This window comes from Fukomys damarensis, unplaced genomic scaffold, assembly GCF_012274545.1.
Source record: "Fukomys damarensis isolate Sample0158 unplaced genomic scaffold, DMR_v1.0_HiC HiC_scaffold_12, whole genome shotgun sequence".
Lineage (NCBI taxonomy): Eukaryota > Metazoa > Chordata > Mammalia > Rodentia > Bathyergidae > Fukomys > Fukomys damarensis.
In genome coordinates, this window is record NW_022900924.1 from 372,322 (window position 1) to 397,562 (window position 25,241).

Sequence of the window (25,241 nt, forward strand, 5' to 3'; positions counted from 1 at the left end):
ACACATTAAGATCAAGCACAACTTGGACACTGACCACCTGCGGTAGTCACTAGTCTATCACCTTTAAATCATTTGAATTAAATTGAAATCAAGAAGCAGTCCAGAACATGTCTGCAGTGAACAAACTTTTCAGTATAGTATATTTACCATTTAATGGCTCAGACAGAGTGAGGATGCAAGACCCCTGATCTCAGTTAGCTGATTGCTGAACCCCCTGACGCTGACTGACCTCGGGATGCAAGGCCCAGATTGAGTTTCCCATCCTTCTGAATGGTTGAACTCCACAATGTTCTATTACAGGTTTCCCATGCCCTTTCTTTAAAGATGTTCAAAGTTGGGAACTCAGAAAAATACCCTTGATGACCACCTCTGCCTCTGCAGAGTGGGTCCAAAGACTTGCACGGTCAGGAGGTCTGAGAGTGCGGGAGGGCGGGGAGGGTTCAGGGGCATGCGGCTACCTTCCCGGTGCTTGAGCGATGGCTGCTGGGTCGGGAGCAGGCATGGTTCTCCTTCCGGTGGTGGATCGGGGCCGGCCTACCTCCCGGCGCTTGAGCGATGGCGGCTGGGTCGGGAGCAGGCATGGTTCTCCTAATTTCACATTCTTTATGGCTGAGTAGTATTCCTTTTATAGAAAAACCACATCTTCTTTATCAAGATATCTCTCTTTTCATGGTCACTAACTGCAATCCTATCTTCTATATATGAAATTCTATCTTCACATTTGTTCATTGTGCTGTGAATGCTTTATGAGTTTTTAATCTCCTGGATATCTGTTTGAATTTCTTTCATGGATTCCATTTCTTTCCTATGCTGGGCATTCATGTTTTCCATCTTGGTCCTGAGCTCATCTATTTTTTTTATCTGTTTCTGTTCTAGAGTCTGTAATCACATCTTTCATTCTTCTCACCATCTCTGTGGTTATCTGGGAAATTATTTCTGTTTTGAATTTTCCTAGGGCCTCATTTATCTGTTTTGTTACTTCCTGTGCTGTGGGTTCAGGGTGTCCAGATGGTTGACTGTCAGACTTTTCCACCTCATTTCCCCCTGAGTTTACCTTTGATGGGCTGGAAGTCTGTGTTTGTGTCTTGTTTAAATGTCTTCTCATTTCTGTTTTTGTTGTTGGTACTATCCTTGGTTGAATTCCTGGGTTAACACTTTGATCTTCCAGATATAGCTGGTTTTTAGGTTTTGAGTCTCTAATGACTCTGAGGCAATCTCATTTTCATTATACCACGGAGAACAACTGATTAGATCAATCACAACACCTTAGCCCAAGTGATACAATCAGCAACACAGTAGCATCAAGCACAGCTTAGAAAATGACAATTTGTGGTAGTTACTGATCTATCACCTTTAACTTTGTGAATTAAATCAAGATCAAAGACAAGCCCAAAATATGTTTATAGTGAATAAACTCTTCAATGTATCAACTTGACCCTTCAGGATGGGGATTTAGAAGGAGTTGGGGAGGGAGGTTTAGATAGGATAGAGAAAGATTAGAAGTGAGGTCCGAGGATACAGGAAGATCACACAAACTCTAGGGAGCTGTCGAAGAGGAGAGGAGAAGACAACAAAATATACAGAAGAACAGAACAAACTAACAGCAATAGAGAGGCTAGAGAGTGTAATTAATCACTTCCTTTTAAAACTAATGGCGATTGAGAGAGGGAAAAGAAAGAAAATAAATTCGAATTAGGATAGGAACAGGAACAAAAAGGGAGTGTAATGGAGATCAAGGTGGGAGGGGGGAGGAAGAAGAAGAAAAGAAAAAGATGAAAAAAGGAAAAAAATAAGAAATTAAATGAAAAAGAAAAATGTGTTAAATGATTGAAGATAGGAGAAAAATATTACTTTGAAAATAAAAAATACAAACAGAAATAGAGTGCCTCCTTCAGGGTGTGCCTCTGTTGAAACAATAGACAGCATGGGCAGGAGGGTGCAGATCTAAGTAGTCTCAGCAAGCCAGCAGCTGTCCCCTGAGGTTCAGGCTGATTTCTGGCTGCAAGGCCCAAGTTGAGATCTCTGACCTCCTGCTGGGTTGAACTCTGCAAGGTTCTACTGCAGGTACCAGCTGTCACCACATTCCACTGTGAAGTGCTGGTCCCTCCGACTTACCAACTATGGTGGTCTGGTCTGCCTTTATCACAGATTTTCTTCACTTTTCCAGTGGGCTTCAGTTTTCATCTAGGAGCCTCAGAGAGGCCTTTTTCTCTTGTTCGCAGGGTGGGGTGGGGCATGAATACTGCTATGTTGGTGCGGCTGGGCTTCTTTGGTGCACTGGGTTGAAGGGGCAGGCCTACCTCAAGTTTAGATTTCTAGTGAAAATCTGCTTTAAAAATTAGTAATACTTCCTGTGGGAAAATCAGAAAAAAACCTATAAAGATAAAACAAAAGAAACTCACATAAGTCCTACAACAATACAATGAGCGCTAACAACTTCATCACCTGAAAAAATCCATTGGTAGCATTTCTGTGGATTTTCTTCCATTATTTTTTCTTGGTAATGTTTTACATAGTTTATAACAAAGTATATGTAATTCAAACTTCTCATGAACAGGATTTTTGTTCACAGAGGAGCCCTGATTCCCTGAAGTGTTTTCCTAATGTGGTCCATTTACATGGTTTAGAGCCTTTATGTCACTGTCTACCATGTGGTACCAGGGAATTTGTGCATCTGTTCAAGACTCCCATAACTGTCTTTGGCTCCCACTCCTGTCCTGCTAGTGTCTTTCCTGCTGTCTCCTTAGTAACCATCTCTCATCTTGCACCACACTGTTTGTTTACTTCGTCTGTCCCCCCTCAGCCCTAAGTTTCATGAGATTGGGATTCTTATGTGTCTTGTTCACTGCCAAAGACATCAGACCTAGCTCTTAGCCATGCACGTTGCAAGTACAAAATAAGTGTTTGTTGTGTAAACGATCAAATGAACGTGCCAAACTCGCCACAAGTTTACTAAAACAACATCTTTTCACCCTTCTAGTCTTTGGCTGTTGTGGTGGGTGGAGAGCTATTCATTACACTGTCATTTCCCTCGGCAGTATCATTTACCAGGTCAGCCAGCCTGGGCACCTGGGGTCCTTAGACCTGAGATGAACAGCAAGGGCACCAACTCACTGGGGCTCATGTTGTACTCAGGCATCAATGGCTCTTACTTGGGGACATCAGGGACAGCTCATTCTCATTCGTCCATCAGTGGCCATTTATTGAGTGTTTAGGTGCCACGTCCTTAGCTGGGTCTCTGAGGTCAAAGACCTCATGTTTGGGTCTTGGGTGGGGGACACCGTGGCCATCTTAGCTGGTCCTTCTGTGCCACAGGAGCATGGGCCCAGGCTGAGTCCAGGTGAGGGGCAGGGAGGGGAGCCTATCAGGGAAGACTGCCTGGAGGAGCGGCCAGGAGCTGGACCTAGATGAGCATTCCTGCCACTTGGACCTTTCCCGGCTAGGTGGCCTTGGACCTGTATCTTTGCCTCTCTGAGCCTTGGTTTGCTCCTCTCAGTTGGGGAGACCCACCCTGCTTTGTTCGGTCGGTGGGCCTGGTAGGATGTATTGAGTGCTCAGTGAATAGTTTTTTCCTCCCCAGGTCACAGACTCCGCCTGTGCAGAGGGGAAGTGGGTCAGGGTGGAGCCTCTCAGGAAGGGACACACGGCTCCTGGCTCTGGCGGGTACCTACCTACCTCCTGAGCTCTCCATGAGGCTCACCCCGCTGCAGCCCCATGGAGTGTCTCTTTTCACAATGGGTTGAGTCGGTGTCCAGAGTTTTCCTGCCAGAGCCTGTGTGGGTACAGGAGGGGGAGGGGTGGAGGGCCCTGCAGGTCGGTTTTGGAGATGCGTGTGGGGAGCCCTGCTGGCCACGCTGAGTTCCATGCCTGTGAGTGGGTTGCTCCGGCCCAGCCCTGCTGGAGGACCCACCGAGCTCGTGTGGGAGGAAGGTCTAGGGATGCCCCCTCTGCACCAGAGGGCGGCTTCCGCCTGGACACCTGGTCCCTGTGGCCCTGGGCTCTGCTTGCAAGCCTGGGACCTACTGCCCCAGAGTTGCTGGGCCCAGCCCTTGCTCCCCAGCTGCCCTTCTGCCCGAGACCCTGACTGCCCCTCAGCACCTGCTCTGCCCTGCCCCTCCTGTTGGCCCCCCACAGCTTGCCTCCTCTACCACTTCCTCCAGGAAGCCCCCATGCCGCCCAGCCCAGTCTGCAGCCTGTGGCACTCCTCTGGGTGTCATCATCTTTTGGCACACCCGTGTCCCTGAGGGCACTGGGAGTCCCTTGAGGGCAGGGCCAGGCGTGATTTACTTCCCTTGACATCTGGGTGTTAATGCTGGCAACAGTGGGGGCCACAGTGGGCAAGGTGTCCCCAGAATGTGGAGCAATGCAGGCAGAGGCCTGGGGGGACGGAGGCAGGAGTAAGTGGAGACCAACACTTATTGAGCACCACTGTGTGCAGCGGAGGGTGCTGAGAGCTTTAGGGAGACTCACTTGGTCCTCGTGCACAGTGGATTATTATTTCCATTTTAAAAAGCAGAAACTTGGCCTCCATGCAGGGACAAGAGATGTGGGCAAAGCCACACAGTTGGGAGTGCGGAGTGGAGACTGCCAGTGCAGCTGGTTCTGTCTGCCCCAAACCCAGGCCTGGCCTTTCTCTGCATCTCAGGAGTCCCCTGAGTGCACTAAACCCAGCCCACTTGAAAATGAAGAGAACATTTTAGATTTTTTTTCCACAAAATTACTTGCAATCTTCAGTTGACCTTGAGATTTTGATTGCACCACACAAACCCCAAGCATCTTGCAATTAGATTCTTTCTCATGCTCTGATTTTTTTAAAGAAAAATTGAAAACATACAGGAAAGTGTACAAATTATGCTAGTTTTAAATGAACAACTCAGAGATATTTCTATTCCAAAGCACATCAGAAAGCACCTCCCTCCAGAACAAGATGTGAAACGTTCCTCCTTCTGCCAGAGGTTCCCAGAGCCCCCCAGGCAGTCCTCGCCCAGGTGACCCCATCTGAGATCTCTTACCTCATGTTGATTTTACCTACTCTCGGGCTTCGTGTAAATAGTGTCACGCTGTGTGTGTGTGTGTGTGTGTGTGTGTGTGTGTGTGTGTGCTTTTGCCATACTTAGGAATGAGCCCAAGGCCTGCCACTGAGCTACACCCCAGCTTTGTTCTGTTTTTTATTTTGACACAGGGTCTCACTGCCTTGCTAAGTTGCCCATTGTACTTGAACTTGTAATACTCCTGCCTCAGCCTCCCAGAGTACTGTGTCACCATGCCCAGTTTAAATTTGTGTTAATGGTATTTAACATGGGCCTTTCGGGGATAGTTAGGGTTAGGTGAAGTCACAAGAGTCAGGACCCTGCAGTGGCACTGATAGTCTACAGGAAGACTTGAGGGAGCCGGGGAAGCAAGCTCACTGCCTCACCTTGGGATGCTCATTACTGTGCAGTAATACGACCCTCACCAGATACTGGCACCATGTTTTGGACTTTTCAAAACTGTGGGTCATATACATATCCATTCTTTATAAATCAAATAGCCTCAAAAATTTTTTTATAGAAAAGCAAGGTGTGGTAGCTCACACCTGTAATCCCAGCACTCAGGAGGCTGAGGCAGGAGGATAGCTGTCAGTTCGAGAGCAGCCTGGGATACATAGTGAGTTCCAGGTCAGTCTCAACTACATAGTGAGACCTTGTCTCAAAAAAAAAAAAAAAAACACTTTTTAAAAATAGAAACAGAAAACAGATGGAGACTGACCTTTTGAGTCTGACTTCTTTGACACCGCACGGGGCCCATAGAATTCCTGCATGTGTTCGCTTGTGTCAGTGGCTGAATCTTTTTCATTGTTGCACAGAACTCCACCACTGTGCTCTGAGCAGAGCACCCTTTGTGAATCTCTTCTCCTCTTGAAAGATATTTGGCCATGTGTTGATGTGTTCTCTTCACTGAACTTATTTTAGTTTAGATCCAGGGAGCAGCTTTTGTCAGGCACTTAGGTGTTTAAAGAAGTTAGTTTTCTACAAGTTTATAAGAGTATTTTTTTTTAGCCTGGTCATTTTGGACCAGAAGCACACATATGTGTTGGCGCATGTCTTGTGTTTCCTAAGAGATGTGAGGCTGTGGGGGAGCAAAAGAAACAAATGAGGTTCTGCGGACGTTTTCCCCTTCTTCCCTTTGCCTTAGCTACATGGCAGATGATGGAGTCCTCTTGTGATGTGTGGCTGCTGTCCTCCCAGTGTCCTCTCTCTGCTGCTTTGAAATCTCATAAATACCAGAGAGCGTGTTGGTAAGACGCTGCCTTCCTTCCCTCTGCTGGCTCCAGCGGAGCAGCTGCAGTTGCTAGGTTGAGCTCCTGGTTGCTAGGGATTTTGTGGTCCTGTGGTGTCCCAGAAATATGATGGATCAGTGGAACATGCTTTTACTATTAATGGAAATGTTTCCACAGCATATCTCTCAATGTCATCCCACGCTTTGATATTGTCCCCATTGGTCAATGATCCTCATGTTTCCCAGTTAGTTAGAAGAGTGGCTTGAGTGGAAGGGACAAATGGCTTGGAAATAGTCAGAAAATCCTGCTTTTAGTCTTGTATCTGACATTGAATTTACGGTGTGACCTTGGGCAAGTATCATATCCTCTCTGAGCATGGGACTTTATAAAATTCAAGGACCTGCTAGCCCCAACAGACTGTGGTTCATCACCTATGATCTCTGAGCAGGCCGACTGCAAGTCAGGGTCTCACTATCTGCTAGTGGATTACTGGCAACTGAATTTCTGTTCCCGGCTCACTTCCTCTACCCTGCAGGCTTTTGGGCGGAGTTGCCTCAGCCAGATGGAGCTGCACACAGGGGTTTCAAACTCATTTTAATATTCAATCAAACATAATTGGGATTATGAATCTGAAAAAATACATAAAAAACTCTGCAACACATAAACACTTGATCATGTCATTTTTCTCTTTCCTCCTGCTTAAAAAAGTATTTTGGCAGTTTCCCACTGCTGTTCTGGTGATGGCAGTCATGTTCCATTTTGGTCACTAAGGCAAACGATGTTCTGAAATGAATCTGGGCTCCCTGGCTTGCTGTGCGATCCTGATTGATTAATGATGTCTGCATGGGCCCAGGAAGGGATATGCGAGCACCAATCTGTGTCAGTATTTGCCAACCATGGCGAGAGTTTCAACCCCGTGCTCTTTAGTGTTGTACCTGAGACCTTCGAGCTCTGATCTTGCTGGCTTCTCCTGCCTTGTCTCTGCACTTTTCTGTCTGATCCACCTCCCAAAATAACATGCTGTCTCCAAAAATCTCATTTGCATATGTGGCTTTCTTTGCCTATCAGGACCTCTGTCACATTAAATTGGTCAACATTGCCTATTTGTCTTCAGATGTCAACCACAATTTTGTCTCATCTTGTAGGCTCTGCAAAGTTTGTGGTTCTCACTTAGATCTGGAGTCTCCCATATAGCCTGTTCCCACTTCATTCCTTTTGTGAATCTTTCCACTTGTACCTTGAGAAGGCCTCAGAGTCATGATCTGGGTGTGCTTAATCTTTGTAGCTGTGGACCAGACGAGGCACAAGGCAGTGCCTTGATAAATCGGTCCAGGATGTATATGGGAATGAGTGGAAACCACCCTGCATCCCAGAGTCACTCTGAAGTGATTTTTGTAATTTTCCCAGCAGTCTGAGTTTGGATGCCAACACTCCTTAGCTTAATGGTGGAGGATTTACTGTGGTAATAAACTGACCTCAAGTCCTCCAAGACTGACCCCAGCTTCAAGTAATGAATTTGCATTTTCTCTGTCATGATGGCCTCTTTTTCTCTCTCTCCCTTTGCTCTCAGCCCGAAGACAAGCAGAAGGATGCAGCAGCCTTTGCCCAGCTCCAGGGTGCCATGGAGACACTGGGCATCACAGAGGGTGAGCAGCGGGCCATTTGGCGGGTGCTGGCGGCCATATACCACCTCGGTGCTGCGGGTGCCTGCAAAGGTATGTCCCTGCTGCTCAGTGCACCTGGGCAGCCAGCTGTCTCCTTTGGCAGGTGTCTGACAAGGCCTTTCTCTCAGTGGGGTGGGGACTGGGTCAGTCTGTCACCACTGCCTCTGGGGCTGCTCTTTGGGACACTGAAACCAGGGGTGTCGGGACAGAAATGGATGAGAGTTTGCAAGCAGACCTAGCCCAGCATTGTGCAAAGAGAGAGGTTTTCTATCTGTGTTGTCTGTGGCAGTGGCCACCAGCTCTATGTGACTGTAGGGCATTCAAAATGTAGCCAGTTTGGACAAGGAATTGAAGCTTTAATAGCATTTAATTTTAATTATTTGAATGTAAGTGGCCATCCATTCATGGCTGGCGTGTGGGCTGAGCAGCTGTTCATATGTGTAAGGGGGAGGCCAGCAATGAACAGCCAAGTTGCTGTTTCCCCATGGGTGTCAGGGCGGTGTCCTCACTCTGTGCCCCAAGGCCGATCGTGCTCTCTTTGTGCCCCTCTGTAATTGTCTGTTTCCTGATGACCCCTCTTTGAACTCTGGCCTCTAAGGGGCTGATTCATCTCTTGTGCTCTGCTCTTCGTAGCTACTGAGTCATTCACTGTGCTGCAGGTATTCCCAGCGGCATCGTTTCTATTCTGGCTTTGTCTCTACTATCATCTTGGACTGGGTGCTTTCCTTTAAAGTTTTTGCGCTGGACTCTTGGAAGAGGCTCCTCGCCGATACTCTCACTCCTCCTTCTCTCCATTGCCATCGTGACTACTGGGTCTGTTCTACAATGTTGAGCCATTGCACTGTTCTCTTGTGTAGATTTTTCCTGGGGTTTTCCTTCCCCTGCTAAATCAAGTGGAATCCCTGGACTTGGCATTCAAGGTTCCTCACCTCCCTCTCTGGTCTCTTCTGCTCTTTCATTGGCACTGCACAAGGTTCTGGGGAGAAAGTAGGGATCAGAAACAATGTGACTTCTGCCTCATGGGGTACAGGAGCCTTACGTGGTGATTGTGTCTTCGCCTAGCTCCTTCCAGCAAAGAGCCACTTTCTTTGGGCTCAGGATATAGGGTTGGAACTTATTTGTGGAACAAACTCATGTGTGGACTGAGCTCTGTCTGGTGACTCTGATAATGTCTGGGTTGTTCTGAGAGATGACAGAGACCTTGGGGAAACGACGGCCATCATTCCTGCCATGTCCACGTGTGTGTGTGTGTGTGTGTGTGTGTGTGTGTGTGTGTGTGTCCTTCCTTTGATTGCCATCCATTTGAGCCACAAACAGTAGTAACCTCTTGATTTCATTCTGGAAACTTCTAAAAGTCATGCTGAGTCAGGGGTAGGTAGGGTGGGACTCGTGAAGTTGGTCCAAGCCAAGGACAGCCATGCTTGGCTGGGCAAATGCCACTTACCTTCCCAGAACTCAGCCATGAGCCATCCTGGGTGCCTTGGCTGTTAGGATGTCACTGCCATTTTGCCTGGGGGCTGTGATGTCTCTGTAGCAGTTTTCAGTCCCCAAGGCCCACCTGGTCCGTGCTTGCCAGGGAGTAAGACTCTGGTCTCCTCTCCAGCCTGGGGTACGTTCCCCTTTCTGTACCAACCCAGTCCCCCATCAGAGCCCACCTCTGCACCTGACTCATCCACACAGGATTCCCACACCACAGCCCCTGACCCTCATCAGCCTGCTCTCGACTTTTGTGCTGCCTGCACAGTAGAAATAGTTTGTACATTTTTATTATAGGAAGGATCATATGCATATATATATATATATTTCAGAATAATATGTCAGGACACTTGAAAATTATACAATAGTCAAATTGTAGTGTCCATAATTAAAGCTTTATTGGAGCCCATCCGCATCCATTCATTTACCTGTCTATGGCTACTTTTACTCAGAGATTTCATGGACTGCAAAGTAGAATGTGATTATTAGTTGTTCCTTTATAGAAAAGTTTGCTGACCCCTATTCTGCGCTTTTTCCATGGAAGGTCACAGTGCTCCAGGATCTTTGTTCCTCTGCACCACCCACTTGTTTGATTGTGCTCTGGAAAATTCCTCTGTCCTCCTCACATCCAGCCAGATCAGGAGAAAGATACCAGAAATCCAGCTCTCTTAGTAACTAGTCCTGTCAAGCTCTATCTTGATTTGGTCAATATGCAATGTGTACATGTATTAAAACATAAAATGATACTCCATAATTATGTGCAGTTATAAAATGGCCGTGAAAAAACAAAAGAGAAATCTACTTGTAACCCCAACTTGCTGTGTGACCTTAAGCAAGTCCACTGTCTCTCTGGTCTCAGTTTTCTCGTCTGGGAAGTTTCAGAGTTAAGTCAGTGTCTTAGCCCATTTTGTGCTACTGTGACAAAGCACCTCAATGATTTATCAAGAGTAGAAATGTTTGGCTCACGGTTCTGGAGGCTGCGAAGCTGAAGGGCAGAGCGCTGGATCCGGAGGGGCCTTCTTGCGTAGTCGTGTGGTGTGGTAGAGGCGTCCCATGGTGAGACACAGAGAGTGTGCCAGAGGGCGCCCCCTTTCATAATAAAACCCCTTCTGCAGAAGCTGTGAGGCCATGATTTCCTGAGTGGATTAGTCCATCCATGAGGGCAGAAGCCTCCTGGTCCACTCACCTCCCAAAGGCTCACCTGTCTACAGTGCTGCTCTCGGCCCTTGGTTTCCAAAGCATGACCTTTTGGGGCACACATTCAAACTTCAGGAGCTGCATGAGAGGGTGCCTTTGTTTTGGGGTCCCATGGGTTCAATCCAGGGCCTTTTCACTGAGGTACATCCCTATCCCTTTCTTTATTTTGTCTTTTGAGACAGAGTCTCACGAAGTTGCCCAGGTTGGGCTAGAACTTGTGATCCTCCTGCCTCAGTCTCCCACTGTGCTGAGATTATAGGCAAGCGTCACTATGACCAGCTTGCATTCGAAGTGTTTGACTGGGCCCAGGTACCAACACCCCCACCCTAAGCGAGGGTATTCTGTATTTCAGGGTGCATTTATTTCCCAAACAGCTGTAATAAGCTACCACAACCTTGATGGCTCAGAACAATAGCCTCTCGCAGCTCTGGGGCAGAAGCCTGAAGTCAGGGTGTCAGCAGGGCAGCACCCCCAAGAAGCTGTAGGGGAGAATCTCTCCTGCCTCTTCCAGCTTCTGGTGGGTGGCTGTGGGCATTGTTTGCCCTGTGGCCACATCACCCCAGTCCCTGCTTCTGGCTTCTTATGTTTTTTCCTGTGTCACACCACCTTCCATCTCTTCTAAGCATCCTTACTGCTGGGTGTGGGGCTGGCTCACTTGGGTAACCCTGCAAAGACCTTTTTTTCTCAATCAGTCATGTTTGTGAGCACCAGTGGTTAGGATGTGGACGTAACTTGTGTGGGCCATTGCTGAACTCACCACAGGGAGTCAGGATAGATGCCGAAATGGGAGAATGTGTGTTTTTCCATAGCGAGATGGACTCTGCAGCTTTCATCATGAGGGTGCACTGGGCCCCAAGAATTTCAGGAACTTCTGGAACCCGTGGAATCTGGAGTCCATTCCAGATACACCTACCTGGAGTGCTAGCTCCCTTTTCATGTCATTGTAGCACTCTAAATCTAGAAAGGACCTCAGAGAGAAACATCCCATACTACTTAAGATGTAATGGTAGTCATAGTAACCACAGCAGGAATAGCTAACATTTTCGTAGCACTGTTTGTACACCTGGCCATGTCCCAGGCATTTTATATGTATCCACTCATGAACGCCAACAGGTGGGTGTTAGCATTACCCCATTTTATAGAATGCAGAGAGGTTGGGTGACTTGTTCAAGGTTGCCCAGCAAGGTAGTGCCAAAGCTGGGATCAGAACCTCATCCATCTAGCTCCAGAATCTGCACTCCTAACAACTGCACAGGCAGCAGAGAGGAGCCATCTGGTTTTTCCAGGGAACATCTCAGCACAGCACAGGGCCCTTGCCCCAGGCCCGGAGGTGAGAGTCCCTTCATCCTGAGCATGTGGACTGGCCAGACTAGAGGGCTTCTTGCAAACCTTCTTCCCTCTGGGGTGACTGATTTCCATGGGGAGAAGGAGAGGCAGGAGCTTATCTCCCAAATTCATAAGGGACTGCGAAGGTACTAGCATCTGATTGGTGCATGTGACCATTTTCTTGGCCCTGATAGGATGGGCTCTTTGATTGACAACTCTGCCCAAGCCACATTTGTGGGGAAGGGCTGTTGTTCCCAGAAGGCTGAGGCTACCATCTTGGTCTGCTCTCAGTGGGTGTTTACTGGGGAGGCAAGGTTTTTCTTTTCAGCTTGGGTGGAATGTGGGGACCACCCTGATTTCCTTTGTGTCAGCCATGGAGAGTCACTTTGGATAGGCTGAGCTGTGAGACAGTTGTTCTCTGGGGCCTGGTAATTATTTGTTTCTTGCATCATGACCTTGACCCCAAGCTGAGGACTTTGGATATCCTTGTGGGCATTAAATCTTTTCACAAGAGCCACCCCTATCACTGAGGTGAATCAGCATCAACTTTGTAGCTAGTTCTGTGCTGGCCAGAAGGTAGGAAAGGAGAGGTAATGAAGATGCTGTCCCTTCTTGAGAGCTTGCCATCTTGGGAGAGATGTGATTTCTGAATTTGAAATCATCAGCTGTGTTCACCATTGGCAGTTGAGGCTGTGCTGGTGTAGAGCACAGAGCAGGGAGGCATGGAAGTTCTGAATGGGGCCTGGGCATCCTGGCTTGCGAATGTGTTGAAGGAAGCAAAACTTACTTAACAGATGGGAACACTGAGACCAGAAGGCATAGGTGCCTGAACTGCAGGGCGTGGGCTCCTAGATCTGGGTTCAAACTGAACTTCGCTGAGCTTCTGTGTCCTCTTCCTTCGGGTTAAAAGGAGGGGTGATGTGAGCACTGAGTGGACTAAGGACAAGGAAAGTGATTTAGGCTGGGCTCCCCCGAAGCAGGCTCCAGACAGAGATTTACATTTCGGGTTAAGGAGGGGTGATGTGAGCACTGAGTGGACTAAGGACAAGGAAAGTGATTTAGGCTGGGCTCCCCCGAAGCAGGCTCCAGACAGAGATTTACTTGGGAAAGGACCCCAGTGGGCCCTGGATGAGGTTGGGAGAGCAGACGGAAGGGAAGGCAGCTGGACGAGCCGAATGAAGGAGAAGTTTAGCTTTGGGCACTTGGGGCGCAGGCCCACGGAGAGCCTGGGGGAGACTCCAAGGACCCTGGCTCCTAGAGGTGAGATGGCTTGGGACTTATCCACCCATTCTGCTGCTGCGGTCAGGGCCTCCCAGCACCTGTACTGCCTCCCACCGGCAGAGCCTGCTCTCGCAGCCAGAGAAAGCAGAGGAGGTACAGAGAGGCCCTGTAGGGAGAGCCTGGGACACATGTGGGTGACACGTACAGGACAGGGCGGTGTGGCAGGGAGGCCATCCACAACGACCAGCTCCAGGAGACCCTCAGTAGAAGGCAGCTCGAAGGATTGGTGTCACGGAGCCAGCCCTCTGTGAGGGCGACACAGCCCTTTGCCTGGACACAGCAGCCAGGTCTCCTAGGATTGCTCCCTCCTGCACTTCTCTGCAGGACCAGGGAAGAGGGCCAACCCGTGGATGAGACCTGCTTTCCTGTGTCCATGCTCACACCCGCACCCTCTTTGCAAGTCCACACAGCAGGGACAGTGGGAGCCCCCAGCCTGGCAGTCTGTATCAGAGAAGGGAAGGGACCCAGGGTGATTCCTTTCTCTCCTGGGATAGGGTGGGGTGGGGGGTCGTTCCATGCCCTGTCCATGTGTAAGCCTGTGATAAAGGAGAAAGTCACGCTTATAAATATTTTATTAACACGCTTATGGCAATAATTCCTCCCCTTCTCCCCTCCCACCCATCCTCTACATTATTTTAAGAAGAATGCCTGTCAGTCTGCCTGGAGGCCCCGCCTGATGATTTACTCACTATACATTCTGCTTTGGAAGGTTTCATAATAGGTTGTTCTAAAATCAGCTATTAAGAATTTCACAGTCGTATATAAATGTCTTTGCTTGTGTCATAACAGATCATTTTGAAATATATTAAGAATCATTTTCATTAATCAAGCCTTTTTTTTTTTTTTTTTTTTTTATACTTTCCTCCCAGTGTGCCTGGCTTCCTTAGCTGAGTTTGAAAGCCCTGATCGTATTCTATAAAACCAGTATCTCCCCTGTGGGGAGACGTGGGGCCGTATAACCACACTCGGAGTTTTTGAACTCATAAAGCAACAACAGCCACCACTAGTACCTCTGATGTCTGTGATCTGATCAGACTCAGGTAATGATCCGGTTGAGAAAAATGGTGCCCCACCCTAGTTGGGAGCCTACCTGTTGGGTGAGTTGGCCTGGGAAGGTCTGAACCTGTTTCCTCCTCTGCACAATGGGGCTCACGCTAGTACCCACTCTGCAGGCCGCTTGTGAGGATTCAGTGAGTCAGAAAAGTATGGAGCAGAAGAGTTGGCGCACGACAGAGGACTTTCTGTGTATCTGCTTTCCTCCATCTCTGTAGATAAGGAGACAGAGCCCAGAGACAGAGAGGGCAGGTCACCTCCCTGGTGTCACACAGCCGGTGCCTTCCCGGGTAAGGGTTGAATCCCTTGTTTTCCTGGGAGCCCTGTGCTGAGTGCTTATAGATCAGGTGATGTCACTGCTTCTTTGGCACAGTCTGGGAGGAGTGAGAACTGTCACGATGCTTGTTTTACAGAAGACGTGTTCCTCAGGACCAGACACATAGTTGATGCAGGTGACAAGATGTGGGTCCATCTCTGAGCACAGCCTGAGGGACTGCACTTCCTCCCTCCCGAGCCCTTGGTGCTGTGTTTAGGTCAGTTCTGACACCGACTCCCCACAGGGCTGCGGTGGAGCGCTCAGTCCCTCAAGGCCATCCCCACTTGAGACGCCATTTGCAGGCACTGAGCCTCCTCCTCTGGAACTGTAAAGTCTAGGGCTCTCAGGAGCACAAGCTCAGGTGACAGCTCCCTAGGTGACTCACAGAACTCAGGGACAGATGCTCTCGCCTTGGCTAGTCATTCTAATGGACACAAGTCAGGAGCAGCCATGCAGGTGAGCTGCACAGGGTGATGCTTCTAGCTGTGCCTGCCCAGCACTGCCTGAGCCACAGTTCAGGGCCTCCATACTCGGGGCTTTCATATGCTTTGACCTCAGCCTGAGAAACATTTCCTGTCCCGGGAGAGCTTGTGCACACACATACACAGCACAGTTTATAGGGGAAAGCCTCTGAGGAAACGTCCACCTGAATTGGGGTGGGGTTAAAATAAGATGAAAAGAAAAAAGTAGCTTAACAGTGGTGCGTAGACCCGGCACATCCCAGAGGCCCACCCTGCAGTGCTGCTGTCTCTGCAGCCACATAGCCTCCTGCATTTGGTTTCATCTAGACTTTGTGGGGTTTCCCCACTGAGTTGTTTCAGCAGCTCTTTTTTTTTTCCTTTTTAAGAGAAGGTCCTGTTATGTTGCCCAGGCTGGGCTGGAACTTCTTATGTGATCTTCCTGCCTCTGCCTCCTGAGTAGCTAGGATTACAGGCAGGTACCACTGCAACCAGCTTGATTTTTGCTTTTAACCTCACGTGGTCTCCCTCCCCAGCCACCAGCGCAGTCCTTTTTGGACATGACCCAGACGGTGCCACTCTTCTGTTCCCATGCCTGCCCAGGGCTCCCATCTTGTTTGGAGTTGAGTCACAAGCCTCCAGGTGGGGGTAGGGTAGCAATGATTTCCAAGCACTCACTTTCTATGCTGAGTTAGGGACTGCACTCCAGGACTTGAATAAATATTCAGAACAATATCTTTAGGGGGCCTTTGTTATTTGCTCAGATGTGGCAATCTTGGCTCAGAGAGGTGGTGTGACTTGTCCGAGGGCACACAGCCAGGAAGTGTCAGAGTTCAGGGCTGTCTGATCCTAAGGCTCTCAGGCTTTGGTGGAGACCAGGGCCCTTCTTGCCTACTGTGCTCATAGCTGGGCTCTTTTGGAGGGAGTATTCCTGAATGTTAAGGGCTCTGTCCTAGGTGGGCTGCGCTTTTAGCCCAGGATGAGCAGTCTCAGGTAGATACCCCCCCATGTAGGCTTCTTGGTTGTTTAGGGCAACCAATGTTCTGCTCAGCCTGGAGGTCAGGGATGGACTTGCCCTGCCCTGCAGGCCTACGCATCGAGGAGAAGGCAGCCAAGCTTGTGTCAAATGCTGCCTGGCTGTGCTAGTGGAGGGATGTGTGAGGCTGGCATGGTTGGCACCATTGGCACAGGACCCACAGGACCCCAACAGTTCAGCTCACCCATGATGTCCTTGCTGCTCAGAGGCGTGGCAGGATTCTCTGCTGAGGAGGGCCAGGGCCTGGTCAGGGAAGGGCCTAAGACTGGGAGGGACAAAGACAGAGTGGGTCACTTTGGCCCGGTGATGGGTGGAGGCCAGGTACACCCTCTGCTCCCCTTGTTGCTCACGTGCAGCTCCTGAAATTGGCCTCCCAGTGCCCAGCTCTGTGGGAATGGGGCTGGCAGCCAAGTGAGAAGGGCCCTCTGACCTGCCTGACCCCGGCCTTTGGCGTATGCTGTGCATTTCACTCTCTTGGAAAAATTCGGCCCATTCTGCAGCTGGGGAAACTGAGGTGCCTCCAGGAGATAGAGCTCCCTCAGGGCACGTAGGGAGACGGTGCCCAGGCTGGGACTGGAACTCAGGTAGGTCGGGCTCTGAGGCCACCTTGTTCCAACCTGACCTGCAGAGGGCAGCAGCTTGTGGCTGGGAGACAGATGGTCCCTGGCGGTTGGGCCACGGAATCACAGGGTGGGGCTTTTTCCCAGAGCCACAGCTGAAGGCTGGCTCTCCGCGGGGCACCTTGTCTCCCTGTCAGCCAGATCATCCGATTGGACACCACTCCTGTCCCAGAAGCCACCGGGTGTTTCCCAGGGGTCCCCTGGCTCCCCCTCGTCCCCACTCTCTCCGCCATGGTCGGATCCCGCCACAGCTGGAGCGGCCTCTCCTGGTAGGCTCTGAGAAGAGCTTCTTCTGGCCCCACAGGAGGGCCGGGACAGCTCCCACCTGGCCTGGTGCCTCTCGTGCAGCCGCCGTGCCGTGCCGTGTGCTGCGCTATCTCCAGCTTTTCTCCTTGTTGTGCCCGCAGGGTCCTGATGCAGCAGGCTTGTCTCTGTGCCCTGTCCGGCTTCCCCTTGCTTGAGCCCTCAGCTCTTGGATGCCAAGTTCTCCCTCCTTCAGAACGCTGGTCCCTGCTAGGGTATTCAGAGCAGCTTCTGGACGCATTTACTTTCTGTGAAGATGACTGATTACTGGGTTACCAACAACCGATGATGTCCCCCTCTGGGAGTGAACTGCTCACACACAGATGCCCCATCGGTTCTGCTCACTGCTGTAGCCCGGGTCCTAGCGTGGGGCCCGGTACATAGTATGGGGAGGTGGCCGCAGAGCAGAAGTGAGAGAAGACGTGAGCCTGCCAGGGGCTGGCCAGACAGCAGGACAGACAGAGAAAGGCACTGAATAAGGACCACGCAGCTCCCAGGGGCCTACCTCTTGCTTGGCTGGCCCGCTGGCTCCTGGGCGCAGCTGGCCCTTGGCTCTCAGGTAGTCTGCCCGCGTGGTGACAGAGGGCCGCGTCCTCCTCCCCGCTGCGATGCAGCACCACGGCCTTTTGTCTCTGAGCTCAATGTGGCTGGTGGGTTCCACAGGAAGGCGGTGGCAGGGGCTCTGAGCGCCATCAGCACCTGGCAGGCGGGGGTCCCCAGGGCACCTGACACTGGCTGCTGTGCTGCTCACTGGGGCCCGGGGCCTGGACCATCCCTTGAGCTCCACACGGCAGCTCGTCCGAGCTCGTGCTGCTCCCCTTTGGCAGGAAGTGGCCGTGGCTTGGGCAGTGGTGCTGGGAGTTTAGAGAGGTGGTGAGCGGAGGCTCTGCAGTTGCTTACTCGGTAAGGAGAGGGCTGGGGACAGAGGAGCTGGGCACTGGAAGTGACCAGGACACATTTAAGTCCTGAGATGCTGGCTGTGTGACAAACCCTGCACGAGTGGCTTTTTTCTCTGTTCTGGGCCTCAGTTTCCTTGTCTGCAAAATGACAATGACCCACTCACTTCCCACCTCCATTCTGTGTTTGTGTTTTGAGACAGGGTCTCACTATGTAGTTGGGACTGACCTGGAACTCACTCTGTAGTCCAGGCTGGTCTCGAACTCACAGCGATCCTCCTGCCTCAGCCTCCCGAGTGCTGGGATTCCAGGCGTGCACCACCACGCCCAGCCCCACCTCCATTCTGTAGTCAGTGAACATAGAGTGCTTGGCACAGAGCAGACGCTCAGCAAGCTGGGCTCTCTCTCCTCCACAAAGCACTTGCCATCTGCTTTGGCCCTGGGCGATGAAGCTGTCCTGGACGTGGGCTGGGTGCAGGTATTAAGTCCCTTTGGTGCCTGGAGAAGCCGCACTGTGAGCAGCGATGCCCCTCCCTTAATGACACACAAGGACATTTCTGCGGCAGGGAAAGGGCACGTTCAGAGCCACATCGCTCTGGACTCTCAGTCCAGTGCTCTTTCCACAGCGTAGCAGAAGGTCCCCAGGCTAAGGACAGTTCAGGGAAGGGTTGGAGCACCGTCCCAGAGACACAGACAGGGCTCAGATTGAAGTGAGGACTCGGCGTGCGCTCGCTCTGCAGCCCTGTGGTTACCTGCTGTGTGGCACACAAGCCCCCATCTCTGTGGCTTAAACCGTTGTCGCTCTTTCTTTTCCTGGGCTTCTGAGCACGTGCACTCTGGGGAGACCCTGCGATGTTGCTGCTGGGGCCTATCCTGTGGCTGCAGTTAGATGGTGGCTGGTGCAGGGGCGGTGGGGGGCTGACATACCAGAACCAGCTTGGCATCTCCTCTCTGCACCTGGCCTCCAGGCTCTCCAGCTGGGCTGGACTGGCTGACTCATGTCACCGGGGCTTCGTGACCCCAAGGGCGAGTTTCCCCACGGTGACAGTGAAAGCTGCATTACCTTTTCTGAGCTACACCACTTAATGCTGTGTCCTATTGGTGATAAGCTTCAAGGGCAAAGGGACCAGACTCCATCCCTGGACAGGGAGCAGCGAGTTTTTAGAGCATATAGAGTGGGTGTTATTAGAGTGGCCAGATTTGCAAGGTGGCCTTGAACAAGTAACTTAAGCGTTCTGGCCTCAGCTTTCTCGTCTGTAAAATGAGATTAGAAGAGCAGCGACTGAAGGGAAGGCCACGCAGCTGACCGGAGAGGTGACGGGCCAAGGCCTCAGTGCAGCGAGCCGCTGTGAACTGCGATGTTACGAAGCGTGTAGGTCTCCACAGCGGCGCTTCCCAGCTCCCCGCTGGGGTGGCAGAGGATGCTCTGTGGGCTCGTGCCCTGTGTTTATTACCAGCACCCCCGCCATCCTCAGATACCCCGCAAAGACTTTCTTGCCATGAAAGAGTAGATCTAGGATACTGCCCATACTGTCTGTGCTGCAAAAAACAATTTCTGTGTCTTGGGGCATCTTGGCTATGTGAGATTAAAATCCAGCACAGTGCTCTTCCTGGTCTAACTTCCATGAGCAAAATCCCCCCACCCTGAATCCTCCTGTTCCCTGCCTCAGGCCAAGGCTGGGGTCACTTTCCAGGGGTTGTATCTGAATTCTCACAGCAACTCCGACAGGTAGGGAGAGTGTCCCGTTTCATGGGTTAGGTACGGAGGCTCAGGAGAGTTGCACGTCCTGGTCACAGTCAGCGTGCTGGACTGAAGGTCGAATGCACAGCCTGTCTGACCCCAGATTTCCTCTGTGTCTCCTCCACAAGGCTGTCTGGCCTGGTCCCCGGAGCATTCTGGGTGCTCAGATCTCTGCTGTCTCCGAAGGGCCTCTTCCCGGCTCCACCCTGTCTCCGCCACACAGCCCTCTGTATGGAAGGTTGGGCTGCTAAGCAGAATGGAGGAGAGCTCAGAATGGAGGCTACAGGTGACCAGTATTCAATGTTAGTTCACCTGTGTAATCTTGGTGACTCCTGACCTCTGTAAGGTGGGATTACGGTAATGTCTACCTCCCAGCATTCTTGTAAAGCTTCCGTCATTTGTTCTGAATATTCAAAGCTCTGCTGTTCTTGTTATTTTATCAGTGGGAAGCCCAGTGTCCAGGGGAGTCTCCCAGCACAACTCAGGAGGGAGGCTCCTTGAGCTGGTCTTTAATCCTCGCCGTCTGTGTGGTCCTGCAGCTGTAGAAGACGTTGTACCCTTTTCCCAGGAAGTCAGACTTTCCATTTTCCCACATTGCTTCTCAAAGATGGCAGTAAAGTTCAGAATCCAGAACGGCACCTGGGATGAATCATGGCTATCTCTGTGGTCATGTTGCCTAGTGCTTTCTTCACTGAAGGCCAGTGGGGTGCTTTATCTTATTTGTCTTTTGCAGGATTTTCTGGCCACTTCTTCTTGACCTACTGCCTAATATATAGCACAGGCAGCTCATATATAAGCCAAGGTAGGCCCTAATGGGGTGATAGAGAGGGCTGTGGTTCTTCCAGTAGCTCCCACCCGTCATGACAAAGACATCAGGTCCTGAGTGAGTGGGGCTGGAACGTGGGGATCCAGGGTGTCCACTGGAAGGAGAGGGAGAACCAACAGCGACAAGGTCTTTCTGCCGGGACTCATCACCATCACCAGCCAGGTGAGCCCATCCAGGGACGGGGGAGGTGGCCAGACACTCTCCACACTGGGCTGAGGCCCCGAGAACAGACGGCCCGTGAGACCAGGGTCAGTGGTGCTCTTGCCATGGGGCAGTGCCCCTCCACAGTCCAGGGCTTCGTGGAAGGCGGGCCTGTTCCCCTTGCTTTAAAGCAATTGTGCGAGGAAAGCTTTCATGTCTTCCTGTGAAAAGTGGAAAAGTACAAAAGAATATAGAGTGAAAGAAAGGAGGGAAGAGAGGAGAGAGAGAGAGAGAGAGAGAGAGAGAGAGAGAGAGAGAGAGAGAGAGAGAGAGAGACCCTCCTTATGCCTAGGGTCCTACTGCCTTTGAGGAGGGACCACTGGGAACAGTTTGAGGCCCATCATCCCTTCAGGCTTTTCAAAAAAGTTTAATGGACTTTACAATTTGGAGTAGTAATTGGAGTATTTACAGAAATATTGAGCGAGGGGCTGGGGCTTTAGCTCAGTGGTGTCGCCGCCTGCCTCACAAGTGCAAGGTCCCGTGTTCGATCCCTGGTACCAAAGGAAGGGGGGAAAAAGGAAAGAAATACCGAGCAATTACAGAGTTCCCATCTCTCCCCTTTTCCCTTCTCAGCCTCCAGCTTTGCTTGTGGCCCATTTGTTACAGCCAATGACCCAAGACTCAAACACCTTCACTGTGTGTGCCGTACATATGATACTGACATTTGTATCCACCATTGCAGGGTTCTACAGGGTAGGTTCACTACCCAACAGGCTGTTTTAGAACTCCCTTTATTTATTTATTTATTTTTTGGTGGTACTGTGTGTTGAATCCAGGGTCTTCGTGTTGAACTATATACCCATCTACCCATCCATCCACCCATCCATCCACCCATCCATCCAACCATCCATCCATCATTTTGAGACAGAGTCTTCCTAACTTAACAAGTTTCCTAGGCTGGGTTCGAACTTGTGATCTTCTCAGAGGGCTGGGATTACAGGCGTGCACTACCATGCCCAGTTCCAGGACCTCCCCTGTGCTAAGCAGGTGCTGCATCACTGAGTTAACCCCCTGACAATTTTTCCCTTGAACTTCTGAAGTAATTATAAAGTCACACGAGTTACGAACACCATACTGAGTGTCCCATGAACCCCCCCACAGTGTCCCCGAGTGCTGGCGTTGTTCACGGCCACAGTACACATCACAACCAGGATGCTGACACGGTGCGTTGCTGTCATCTGAGCCACAGCCCTAGCCTTCAAAACTGCACTGAGCTGCCTGCCATGCCGGGCTGGTGCCGGGGTGGTGGTTTGGTTCCCGCTGTTAACACAGTTGCTTCTCTCGCCATTGCTGTTTTTACGTCCTGGGCTTGTCCCACATCACACTTGGTGAAGTCCCTGATACTCTTTGCTGGCCAGAAAGGGTCACCTGGAATGGGTGGGCCTCAGTTTACCTAACAGTTTTTCTGTTAGCGAGCATTCATATGGTTTCTTGCTGTTTGGGTATCATAAGTAGCAGGACTCTGTGCATCCTGGTACATAGATGACTGTGTACACAGGTGAGCTTTCTGGGCTGCGAGTTCTCGGCAGTGGGACTGCTTGGTAAAGCGTGTGTCTGGTGTCCAGCACTTCCATGCACACAGACCACTTCCCTGTGAGTTATGTGGTGAGTTGGCTCATCCAACCCTCACATGCCTATGGCTAGGTGTTGCGTTATCGTTTCCATTTGTAGATGGGGAAGTCGGAGCACAGAAAGGTGAAGTCACAAACTCACCACACAGTTTGAAGAGTACAAGCCATCCCTCCTGCCTGCTGTGCGCTGTGCCATGGGGGCCAGAGGCAGGCTTGGCCTCTGCACACGGACCTGCCGGGTCCACACCGGGGACGCTGCCTCTGTCCTCTCTGCAGACGGGTGCAGGGCCTCCTCCGCTTCCCTGAGCCCTTGGTTTCCTTCTGTGACTCCGTTGGGGTTCAGAGATACCTGGCTAGGCCATTCCGAGGGGCTCTCTTCCTTTCCGCCCCTTCCCAGCTGCCCTGCACCTCAGTGATCAGCCTCACCCTGAACAAGGAGTGTGGAGCCCAGGGCACAGGCCAGGCCTTGTCCTCCCCAAGGGAGTGGATGAGCCTGGGTTCAGCCCTGCTTGTTTTTCAACCTCTGAATTCAAGCACAGCAAGAGTTCTGGAGTCAGGAGGAGGAGCACAGTGGAGTCCAGGCTAGATGGCCATTCTGTACGGAGGGCCTGGGGTGCAAGCTCAGCCGCACCACAGCCAGTGCAGGGTTCTGTTGGTCGTGAGCTCCCTGTGTGGCTGTACAAGGCAGTCACTGGCTCTCCCGAGAGCCTCCTGCTGGGCTGAACAGTCCGAGTGCTGGAAAGGACTAGGACTGAGTAAGCCTGACCTGTCCTTTGCACAGTCCCAGAGACTAGCTGTGGGTTACACAGCAAGGCTCTGTGGGAGGTGAGACTGGACTCCTGCTCTCCTGACTTGTGTCCAGGGCTCTGCGTCTTGCTTGGCTCCTCCCTTCTTGGCCCTTCCTCCTTGGCTCCTTCTCTTCCCTCCCCCTCTCCGCTGTCATTCCCTCTGTCTTCCCGTCCCTCCTCCCATCTCAGCCTCACCTCTGCCTACCGGTTGACAGTGCCCTTGCCGGCCCGGGGCGCCATCCTCATGTTCCGAGACAGAATTCCTACTCACTCAAGACACACAGAACCAGGCAAGGGCACTGATGTGTTGGCGGTGGGCAGGAATTCTAGGCAGGGGCACCCAGACTGGAGAGTGGTCAGTTCACTCAAGGGGGTCCCCAGGAACAGCCCCTCAAGCCAAGTGTTAGAAACAGAAGAATTCAGGGAGAGAGCTGCAGGCTGGGTGGCGTCCACATGGCAGGCTTGGGCCCTCACGTGACACCTGGCTGGGACCTGCTTGCCCTAGCAGTGAGATGCTGACCTGAGGCCCCGCGTGTGCAATGTAGGCTGCCAGCCTCTTCCTCAGGGCGGCTCTGCATTGGGCCCAGCAGCCCAGAGCTGTCATAGCCAGAGGCCTAGTCCCACCCCCGGCCCACCCTGCCCAAGGACCTTCGCAGGCCCTGCTGCTCTTGCAGCCTCCATCCTGCCCAGCTGGCTGCTTGGCTCCCTGCCTGACAGCTGCTGCAGCCGGGCCTGTTCTGGGCACAGGCCAGGATTTATTCTTCGTTTTCTGAGCATATTGAATTCATTCATTAAGCTGGAATGGCTGCTCTGGGATGTAAACAATTATATATATATATTTTTTAAAACGAACTCTCTGAAGTGGCCACGGCTGGAAGGCCTAGCAGTCTGGTGTCCTGGGAGGGTGGGGGGAGAGGGGAAGCTGGGTCACCAGGGGACCCTGGGCTTCAGAGTGGCCCCCAGGGCCCCTGCTCATCAGGCCCCTTTCCCCTAAGTCACAGCGGTGGCTGACGTGATTCAGTGAGGCTTGGGGGTGACAGCTTGCCTAGTGGGGTGCACCAGGGGCTCTCTAGGGCTCCCTGTTTGCCTCGAGCAGCACAGGCTCCATGGACCTTTCGCTGGAGGAGAGACAGGAGGGCTCGGGTCCTGGACCCACTGTTCTGAGATGAAGGGTAACAATGCCAGTAAGGGTGGTGATGATGCCGTGCGGTTGTTATCTGCTCGCACTGACCGAGAGGTCAGCCTCTGGTAGACACGACTTACGTGATCCACCTCATAACCCTGTGCGGTAGGCTGCACCCGTGTGTGGACGAGTGGACAGAGTTCCAGAGAAGCGAAGCAAGTTACGTAAGGTCAGGGACTTAGGAAGGGCAGGTGCCTCCTGCGAGATCAAGGGCCCTGTCCTCAAAGCCTGTCTCTTCTTTACAGCACACTGGGTTGCTCAGTCCTTGGGATCACAAGGAATAGAATTAGCAATCGTGTCTTTCTGTAGGGCTGTGGTGTTGATGAGATTCAGTGCTGAGCATGGGTCAGAGGCGTGGAGAGGACCCAGAAGTATTGGCTGTGACTGGCTGTCCTTGGACCACAGGATTCAGCCTCCAAGGGAACAGCTTGCTAGGTCAGGTGAGCCTTACTGTTGCCTGGAGAGACCTCCCCGCAGTTCCTCAGCTGGGTGTGGCAGTGTGCCCCTCCCTGAGCACTGTGCTCCTCGGCTTGATATCCAGTGACTCACTTCATCCCTGGAATGGCCCAGTGGGAGAGGAGCCATTCCACTTTACAGATGAGGAAACCAAGGCTCAAAGGAGTAACATCTTCCACTGGGGATTGCACAGCCCAACTGAAACCACCTTCAGGTTCTCTCAGCTGTCCCCCTTTTCACCCAAAGAGGCCTCAGGGTGGCCTTTGCCAGACTCTGGCTCCTTAATCAGAACTTCGGTAGGTGGCCCTGTAGCTATTCGAATTGTGTTTGCTTCTGGGGTTTGTCTTTCTGATCCATTCATCATTTTTAAGGTGGATGTTTCAGACTGTGACCATAACAGGCTGACTTGTAGCGAGCATGTACTCTGCTCAGGAGTCTGCAAAAGCAAGTTCCTGAGTCTCTGTCCGTGGGGTAGAATCTGTTCGGCGCTCGCTATTGCTCCTTTGCAGAAGAGAGACTGAGGCTCAGAGGGTCGACCTGCTGGGAACCCACCTCTCACAGCTTTGAGGTGCAGATGGGATTCAGACCCA

At 51.5% G+C, this 25,241-nt stretch overlaps 1 protein-coding gene across 4 annotated transcripts in view; it reads left to right on the forward strand.

The window, feature by feature from the left end:
- Positions 1-25,241, forward strand: part of Myo18b (myosin XVIIIB) — a 278,729-nt gene that overhangs the window by 74,826 nt on the left and 178,662 nt on the right. For all 4 annotated transcript variants that reach the window (XM_033762282.1, XM_010603683.3, XM_010603687.2 and 1 more), the window contains exon 12: positions 7,830-7,974. In XM_033762282.1, the coding sequence (XP_033618173.1) occupies positions 7,830-7,974 (145 nt within the window). The remainder of the gene's footprint in view (positions 1-7,829; positions 7,975-25,241) is intronic.